Source organism: Hydra viridissima, unplaced genomic scaffold (genome assembly GCF_058129835.1).
Source record: "Hydra viridissima isolate aposymbiotic clone 2 unplaced genomic scaffold, HvirCarnegie_v1 scaffold_6, whole genome shotgun sequence".
NCBI lineage: Eukaryota > Metazoa > Cnidaria > Hydrozoa > Anthoathecata > Hydridae > Hydra > Hydra viridissima.
Window position 1 is genome coordinate 7,569,168 of NW_028324305.1, and position 10,121 is coordinate 7,579,288.

The window sequence follows — 10,121 nt, forward strand, 5'->3', positions numbered from 1 at the left end:
TTAAAGTTTCTTCAAATGTTCACCTGATTAAATGAAAAGCTAGCTAAGGTTTTGACGAGAAAGCTCTTCAAGTCGCTTGACGATTAAAAAAAAATGATTTTAATGAACTAAATATATTCCTGTATATGTCAACTGCGTGGTAACATGATAAATTTAAATAACAAACAAATTGATTTTAAAGTGTTTTTTATTAGAGCTTTCCGTAGCATTATTCATCTAAAGGGTCTTAAAGGGAGTGATAAAGGGTCTTAAAGGGAGTGATAAAGGGAATGCAGCTTATGCTACCCGCATATTCATATTACAAAATACTTAGAGTATTTTTAGCACCTAAAAATTTCACTCTCAAAATATTTAAATTGCTTTGACTCACTGTCTGCAAATTACACTAAAAAACGTTTTGAATTTTTTCCTTTTATTAAAATTTGCTTTTAAAATATTTTTCAAACGTTTGACAATTTTTGCCAAGTTCTTACGGCCAACTCGGAATACGGTTAAAAAACCTTTTAATCCATTACTTGAAAAACATTTTTATCTAATGACGATGATTGTCCGACGTAGTAAAGTGGTGATATGTTGTTTATAATACCAATCTATTGTAGTCTATTTATAACCTTAAAATATTCTTCTTCCAAGAGCTTATATGCTTCATCTAAGCGCTGAATTCTTTCATCGTGAGATTGACCAACCATTGCTGAGTTGTACTCTTCAGGAGACAAAACAGAACGCAATTTTTCCATATCTCGTGCTTGTTTCTAAAATGAATCGTTTGAATAAATTTTAACGTAAACACTAGATGTGTTTGTGAACAGAAATTCATGATTTTTAACAAAAATCAACCTGAAATGGGAGGTTTAGCCTCTTTTTAACACACATGCGATATTGATGATACATAATACTGTTAGAGGTGTCGGTAACTCGTAAGCGAAGTATTTCATAAACTCTTCTTGCTTGTGACTAGAAAAAAGTTAAAGAATTTTCACTATTAACAGCAGAATAAAATCAATTTAAAATTTATTAATGAGAAAATGGAAAACTTAAATTATTTATTAGAAACTTAAGAACGACACACGAATGGAAATACCTTTGTAATTTTATAAGTCTCAAATGCAGCCTTTCTCATGTCTTCTGAATAATCACCAATAAGCTTATCTTTTGAAAAAGACTTCAGCTTCATACAATTTTGACAATCAACAAAATCTCGACAGCGAACGAAATCCTCAGAAGGATCTTCAACTAAAAAAATCAAACAAAAATCAAGAACATGAAAAATTCAATTAACTTTCTTCTAATAAAAACTTTCAATACCGAAGACGGCGTAAATTCTTAAATTAATCCCCTGCTACTCTGAATGGATCAGTAAGTACTCACCCAGTAACTTTTATTTACTTAAGAATTAATCCTCAGTAACTCCTTGGTTTTTTTCAATTAATTTATCAATTTCTTTGAGAAAACCTGCTACTTAAAGTTTACAAACTGATATTGAACATTTTCTCCGACAAAATAAAAGGCCTTCACAGGAATAACTATTATTTAAAAAAAAAAAAAACAAAAAAAAAAAAACACACTTTTGGTAAGGTATTTTCAAATTATTTTTAATACAAGTTGTATTAACCTAAAAATTAATAGCGTAGCTCAGGTTTTATCAAACAGGTGTAAAGAACTTACTGCATCTTCATGTAATTTTGGAGCCTAATGTAAATCTGCATCTAAAGTAAGATCTTTTCCATGACCATCATAAAATAGTTTTTAGTTTCCTTTTTGTAACTTTAATATCATCTTGAAATCTAACTCAAATGAAGGAAACAAAATTGTTCTTGGCTTCAACAAATTGTTGTTAACATTCTTAATTAAATTCACAACAATTTCATTTAAAAAACACACCCAGAATTTTTCACATCTTCAAATGAGGAAAAGTTATTTTCACTTTATCTCACTGCACATAACTGTAACTGCACATAACTGTACATAAGTATTGCATATCCAGAGGTTTTCACATGAAAACTGGAAACAAACTAATTAGTTATGCAGAATATTTAACTAATGTCAATATAAAACAACAGAAACTTGCAGATGATCTATCAAACTAAATTTCATATTTTTATTGCACAAATGAATATCTCTCAATTGGATATAGTAAAATGGTGGCTCTAAAGATTTGAAACATAAGTAGAATTAAAAACAAAAATTATATCACAGTGCAATTTTGAATCAGATAAAATGATGTCACAAACAGCCTATATAGTGTTAGAAAAATTGTTGAACTTAAAAATGTCTAATGATACCAAAAAAGTTTAAATACACTACAAATTAAGTAACAATTGAATCAAACAATGACATGATGATAAATGTTATGTGCTATATATGGTTTGATAACAATAAGTTTTATATAGAATTAAAACTTAAAGAAACAACAATCTAAAGAAATGGGAGAACAACTAACCTGTTATATCCACAGCATTAATATTTGAGACGTAGTATTTATTAACAGTATGTAAGAGCTCAACTAAACAAACATTTCAGAAATATTAAAATGAAATTTCTGTAAAAAGCAATGATTGATTATTATAATCGCAAACAATAGTCGAAAAATATTATACAGAGAAACTGAGATTTTTTTTATACTTATTTACACTAAAGAAGTGTGAAGAAATAAACATAAAAAAGTAAGATTGAAAAGAAAAGCACAAAGAATAAGAGAGAAGAGATTATTGCAAAGACATCTTACCACAATGACCTTTCCTTTGAAATGGAGGAAGAATTATTGTTTGACTAAAAGAAAAGAAAAACAATTGTTCTAGCATGAGTTGCTTATTTCCCAAACTGATTGAATTCACAAAGACAAAAAAAAGTGAAATGCGATGAAGGTAATATTTATTTTTTCCCTTTACAATATAAAACCAAAATAATATTCTAGTAATACAGATGCAGCTTCATCTAATGAAAAATAGTAGCCTTGTTTATTACTACTGCAACTTTTGCATAATCAATTTTTATTGTATAAAAATTCTATTGCTATATACTTTGTATTAAAGATTTTTCACAAAGATTATTAACTGTTCTGTTACAATATTTATTATTCATTGTTATTATTGACATTGATAAATCTGAAATTCACCGCAAAGTATTTGTTTTTAAAAGCATGAACACACCCATTTTTAAATAAACAAAACATCTTTTTAAATAGTTTTAAGATCTAATTTTTCTTCTTCAGCTTTTAGTATTACAAGATATTGAACACTACTACTAATTTAATGTTTAATTTTTTTTGCTATTTTATCTACTAAGCCTAGTGTAGCTGAATTACAAAAGACAGAAAGAGGAAAGGAATTTTTAACTACTAACTCAACAATACATCTCACAATATTTCCTTTAGAATCAGTTTCTTCACAAGTGCAAATATGTTGATCATCTTCAGACTCATTGAAAAAGTCAAACACACTAGACTTGGGTATAGGTATACTTAAAAAAAAAAACTAATTTTTATTTTTGTCTTAGGCCTTCTGTAAACTAAAGGACAAAATGCAGACTTGGATTTGGAATTTAATTTTTTTTTGAATTAGAGAAATTTTAAAATTTAATTTTGGGAGTTGGGAGACACTTTTTTTCTATTTTTATGTGTGTACAAAGTTTTATGATGAGCCATATCATGCTAGATACCCCTCTGTTACTTATAATGCTTCACAGAATAAACTAACCATTAAGTTGTCATACACAATTTTTAACATTATGGGTACTTAATTAATTTCTGAAACAACGAAATTCACAAAATTTTCCTGGATTAGTAGTTTAGTTCAAATTAACCAGATTTTTAATGAGTTTTTAAAATACCGATTTTCATATTTCCAAACGAATTCTGATATCATAAGAATTGCACAAATTTTTTCACATCTTACTCACTCTTTATATGAAATCAAAATATCAATATTCTTTTACCTTATTCTTGGACGAAACTTATCAGGATATGAATAGTAATGATAAACTGTCATGTATCCAACAGTACTATACAATGGAGTTATGCTTGTTTTTTTTTTTTCAAATCTATATAATAATAAAAAAATACAGAAGAAACATAAGTAAACTGCATACATAGGATGATTAAAAAAAAACAATTACATGATTTTTGAAGAGTAATCTTTTAAATATGCTCTATTTCTAAAAAAATGTATGTATGTATGTATGTATGTATGTATGTATGTATGTATGTATGTATGTATGTATGTATGTATGTATGTATGAATGTATGTATGTATTTATGTATGTATGTATGTATGTATGTATGTATGTATGTATGTATGTATGTATGTATGTATGTATGTATGCATGCATGCATGCATGCATGTATGTATGTATGTATGTATGTATGTATGTATGTATGTATGTATGTATGTATGTATGTATGTATGTATGTATGTATGTATGTATGTATGTATGTATGTATGTATGAATGTATGTATGTATGTATGTATGTATGTATGTATGTATGTATGTATGTATGTATGTATGTATGTATGTATGTATGTATGTATGTATGTATGTATGTATGTATGTATGTATGTATGTATGTATGTATGTATATATGTATGTATGTATGTATGTATGTATGTATGTATGTATGTATGTAAAAAATTACTTTTTAAAATTACATGATACACCCCTCCTATCTTGTTTCTTTTGGCAAGTAATGTGTACAAAATTTTAGATCATTTGATGATGTTTTAACCCCTGCCCTACCCAAAAACTGATTTACTAAAGGAATCTTTATTTTTACACACTAAAATCATGAAAAAATATTTGTAATACAGTATGTTTTAACAAGAAGAGAAGATTAAATACATGGTAACTAAAAGGTATAATTACATAAAAATGTAATAATATAATTTGTACCACTAAAAAATTACATAGTAAATTACATGTAAGTTAATTTATTTAAATAAAAACCAGGCAGTGGAAATTCTGCTCAGTGGTGGTGAACAGGATTACCACTCATTTATCTGTACACGTAAAAAAGTCATGTTTTGTAAAAAGAAACAAGATAGGAGGGGTGCATCATGTAATTAAAAAAATTTTTTTTTTTTTTCAATTGTCTAGTATATAGAAATATAATACATACTTTGTGCCTTTTTCTAACCTGTGTAATCTAGTGTATTATATATATCTTTCAATAAGTTTAAAGAATACAAGGTATTAGAAAATAATGAGGCAGAGAAATCAAAGGAGTCATTATTTATGATATTTACAACTAATTTGCATAAAATCAAACTTGCATTCAAAATGTGAAATTATGTACACAACCTATTCTGAACAAAAAAACATATCAAAAAACAATTTCCATATACAAAATGATAACAGATGGACAAGTGGTTGCTATTATCATTAGTTTAAATTTGACAACTAGCCATGTTAACTTACCACAGTCTGATGGATATTTAAATAAATTTTAATTACTATAATAAAATTTATAAAATATTTATAAAAATATACAACAATTATCAACTCAGTTATTGCTTGTAAAACAAGATATAACTTTAAACTAAATTTTTTGTGAAATAAAAAAAAAGGTTGCATTCAATTAAGTTTTAGCTTTATTTTCCTCACGATAAATCCAGCCCAATATGTAGTAACAAACAGCTAGTAACAACAGCCTGATTTTTCAATCATTACATACAAACATACATACATACATACATACATACATACATACATACATACATACATACATACATACATACATACATACATACATACATACATACATACATACATAAATACATACATACATACATACATACATACATACATACATACATACATACATACATACATACATACATACATACATACATACATACATACATACCTACATACATACATAAAGAAACAAAAAAAATAAAAATAGTACTTACAATAAAAAAAATTGCCATTTTTCATCATCAATATCTAAATTTAAAAAAAAATCTTAAACTGTGTTAATTATAGTAATTAAGTCAACTATATTCAATATGCATATTATAACAACTACAGGGTGTGGCAGCAATTCGCAAATTTTTTAGAAAATTTTTCGAAATCAATTTTTAAAGCACTAAAAAATTATCTTCATGGAATATTAATAAGAGAAAAGTTGAAGATAAATACTTTTCCTACCTTAACATTCAATTGGGTTTTCTTTTTTTTTAAATCACTGCCTCAAGTCTAGGGTGGAAAGACTGGCAGGTGCTTATTATACATTACCTTGAAATTGATTTCATAGCACAGGTAATTGATGACTTTAGTGACTTGACACTTGAGTGGGCCTTTTTGCATGCCTTACTCTCAACTACGCTCCAAATACTAAAGCCATGGGTATTTAGGTCAGGGCTGGATGGTGGCCAAAAGTTTTTGGGCCAGAAATTAGTCATATTGTCTTGAAGATACTGTTGACTTTTTCTGGACCTATGACAAGATGCATTGTCCTGTTGAAAGATGTAATTTTTTTCTGAGAATGTCTTCTTCAGCCATGGCACCATATAGCGTTTTAATAAGCTAATATACACATCAGAGGTAACTTTTTCTTTCTCTTTGATGTAGATTGGTAGACATTTCTCTCCATTAGAAGCGATGATTCCTAGCATCATGATGGACTGAGGGTGTTTGGTGTAATACACAGGTGGTGCTTTGTCACTCTTCTGCACAATGAATCTGCCATTACACCTATATATCACACAGTCAATATTAAAAAGTTTTTATCTAAGAAAACATTAGCTGTTGACGAAGCATGGCTTTTTAGCTGACTCAGAAATTTCTTTGATTGCTTCAATCTTAAAGTTTTTAGTCTTTCTGTCAAAAGTTGACATGAAGGTTGGGCCACACTGACTTTTCCAAGTGTTTTTAGAGTTCTTCTGACTGTCCTCTCATCAATATTGAACAATTTTGCTGTCTTTCTAATGGATACAGTAGGATTCTTTTCAACATGCTTTTTAAGCTTTTCTGTTAACTTTTTATAAACTTTTTTTTGTTCACTGGAGATGGCATTTTGGCTCACTCAGCACTGTTACGTTTTTTCACTTTTTTAAATCTAGTTTTAGACACTCCAGAAATACTAATCACTTCATGTGCAGGCAGACCCGCGTGAATCAAATTTAAAGCTTCGGTTGTTTTAGCTTCCATTGTAAAACTTTTAACTAAAATGTTTTCTATTCACAATTTTATTAAAATCCAAGACGGTCATTGAACATTAATCAACAAAAACAAATTGCGGAAGTATTTTATTTACATCACAAAACCTAGCCAAAAATTAGTTCGCGAATCGCTGCCACACCATGTAGCTCAAAATTTATTAAATCCGCTTTTTATAGAACAATTTATCTTGTTAAATAAATAGTATGCTAAATAATATTAATGTTTATAATACCACTACCAATACTCTTAAACTGAAATATTATGCTCACAATTCCTGCAGGAAAAAAAATTATTTAAAATATATTTTGACAAGAAAATATACCAATAAATGATGCTGCATCTATATACCAAAGAATGAAAGTCTGCAATCGCTCATGATATTCTTTTAAACGAGGAACCATTATGTTTGCCTGTAAGGAATTAGTAAAAAATCACTTCACAATCAGTTAATAGAACATGAAAAATTATATACACACAATTGAATAGAAAATCATATTTAAACAATCTATTTAATTTTTTAAAAGCAGTGTTTGTGAAAAATACTCCTTAACAAAAAACTTCTATATAAAACCTCATAGATTTCATATTCTATATCTCCATGAAAGTAAGAGTGGATTTTATTGCCCATTGGTGTAAAACTGTCTTCTTTTTGAAGTTTAGCAATGAACTCATCTCGGTTTGAAATAAAACCTTAACAAAACAACAAGCTTAAAGATGATAAGTTAAATTATAAGTTAACAATTTTAAACAAAGTACTTTTAAATAATTTTGTTTTTTCTTTCATTTTTGAAATATCTCTGTTAATTTGAGTAAAACTTACCTGGTGGGATTTGTCCAGCTATCTTCGTAATAACAGAATCTGGCTAGTAAAAGTAAAACTGAAGATAAAAATTAAACTTTCCTGGAAGTAATTTTAAATGAGACAAAATAAATGTTAAAAAGAGGAAAAAAGATTTTTTAGATTAGATAAAAAATATTGAAAATTAAATAAAGAACAATTACTTAAATAAACTTTTACTATTCATAATTACCAAACAGAAATTCGAAATTTTAATTAAAAGTTAAATGATTCTATAAAATACAGATTTACACCTTGATTCCAAATGACTTTGGAACTTGTTCTTGATACTCCAAATTAAGATAAGTGAGCAAACTTCCAGCATGATAATATAACTAAATGTAGTTAAAAATATAGTTTTTAAAAGAATTTTGTATCAAAGTTGAAAAAAGTAAAAGATGTTTGTTTGATTAAACATCTTTCTCCTCAAAATAAATTAAGAGGTGAATCTACAATCAAAGAGTAAAAATGTTTTACAGTATATGTTCCACAATAAAACAGAGCAGTTTGAATCAATTGATCACCATTTAAAAAAATGATAATAAATACAATTTAAAATCTGCAAACTCTCTATAAATTAGAAATTTTTTACTAACAATAAGTAAAACTTCCTACTTCTATCCAATTGCTCATTCAAAATATTTGCAGTCACTTGCTTACCTGTATGTTTAGACCTTTGTATCCAAATATAGTTTCACTAAAATAGAACAAGAAAATATAGAAATACTTTAACAGAAAGAAAAACTTGAATAATTCAAGTAACAATTACTGATATATAATGGGAACTGTTTTGTAAACATTCTTTGTAGCTTTTTAAAAAACTAACCAAGATATGCTATACCTATAAAATATACACAATTTACCTTTCACCAAAGACCTGATGACTCATCCATGGGTGGAATACTCCTTCTTCACTTAAAACATCATCTTCCGAACGCACTAAGGAGAATCATGTAAGTGAAATCGAAAATCAAAATTAATTACTATTAGAATTAATATTTTTATCAACATAAAGTAATTCCTTAGTAGTTTTACAAATACCTAGCTTAATTGAAATTGCATTATTTGCATCACACTTGTATCGCTCAATTTCTAAAAGAGAAGTTTATTTAAGATATATATCTATTTATCTGTTTACAGTAAAGCTTTTAAATTACTAAGGTTGATTTAAAATTATTGCTGAATGATAAATTACCAACTAGCGTTAACATCCAAATGTTAAAAATAATTTAACCATATATTTTTATGGAAATTTACCAGTACCAACAGCCATTTCTTTGGTTATAGTTTTTTTTTACTCATAACTTTTATAAAAAGTTAATTTTCGTGGTAATTTTTTAAAAGTTCTTTTAAATGGCAAAATGCAGTTTTAAATCATGGTCAATAATTCCCGCCTCTCTATAATAGCGGGATAACTTTTCTATTCATATTTTTAGAGTATTATAGAACAAATGGAACCAAGTACTATCTATATTAATAAAAGGCAATGCTCGTCTGCCTGTTGTTTGTTCTTTATAGAAATCCAGACAAATGATCCAATCTGCACTAAATTTTGCACACAGGCCTAATTTTTACCTGGGAAGGTTTTAGGCCAGGTTTAGACCTCCCCAGACTCCATGTTCAGTTTCCTTATGTAGTGCCCAGAGGGCATCCCTAGCCTTCATCTCCTGATCTAACCAAGATAGAGAATTTTCCCTTAAAATTACTCCACATACTTCAATTCTCAGCCTCCTCTAACCACTTCATAAATACAGACCCGTTGAGTAGGTAGCTGAGTTTATCCCACTGACTAAGGGCTTAACAATTATAGTGATAAAATTTTTTTTCAAGTTTTTGCTTTAAAGGACTTTTGATTATTATAAAAATTTTGATAATATGAATATTTTTAAACATATAACTATTTTAAAAAAGGAAAAAAACGTTATAATATTTTGATATATGACGTTTTTTTCTTTTATATATTTTTTCTTAGTCATACAAAAACCAACAAAAATTAACCTCTGCTCCCAAGCAGCCGACATTAGAAAACAGTTTCATGTTGACTTACAGTATGGTATCATTTCTAAAGTTTCATTAAAGTAACTAAGCAAAGTAGGAATAAAATTTTCGAAGCATTCTGGTGGTTGAC

At 27.7% G+C, this 10,121-nt stretch overlaps 1 protein-coding gene across 2 annotated transcripts; it reads right to left on the bottom strand.

Moving 5' to 3' along the window:
- Positions 1–395: 395 nt before the first annotated feature.
- LOC145190461 (histone acetyltransferase type B catalytic subunit-like) lies at positions 396–9,521 on the bottom strand. 2 transcript variants are annotated; one of them, XM_090090892.1, is made up of 15 exons: positions 9,251–9,521; positions 9,035–9,085; positions 8,857–8,932; positions 8,654–8,690; positions 8,248–8,328; positions 7,976–8,018; positions 7,727–7,845; positions 7,478–7,565; positions 5,904–5,937; positions 3,934–4,038; positions 2,726–2,769; positions 2,441–2,503; positions 1,082–1,233; positions 838–954; positions 396–752 (listed from the first exon to the last, which is right to left on the bottom strand). In XM_090090892.1, the coding sequence occupies exons 1-15, from the start codon at positions 9,264–9,266 to the stop codon at positions 591–593; spliced, it is 1,188 nt and encodes a 395-aa protein (XP_089947018.1). In that variant the 5' UTR covers positions 9,267–9,521; the 3' UTR covers positions 396–590. The 2 variants fall into 2 exon arrangements, with proteins under 2 accessions (XP_089947018.1, XP_089947020.1); XM_090090894.1 differs by having other exon boundaries at positions 9,189–9,344.
- Between the last annotated feature and the right edge of the window lie 600 nt (positions 9,522–10,121).

Excerpts from the sequence above, each read along its gene's own strand:
- LOC145190461 (XM_090090892.1), bottom strand. Across the intron at positions 1,234-2,440 it reads TAATGCTGTGGATATAACAG|TTGAAGATCCTTCTGAGGAT; the intron begins GTTAGTTGTTCT and ends TGATTTTTTTAG. Across the intron at positions 955-1,081 it reads AGACTTATAAAATTACAAAG|TCACAAGCAAGAAGAGTTTA; the intron begins GTATTTCCATTC and ends ACTTTTTTCTAG.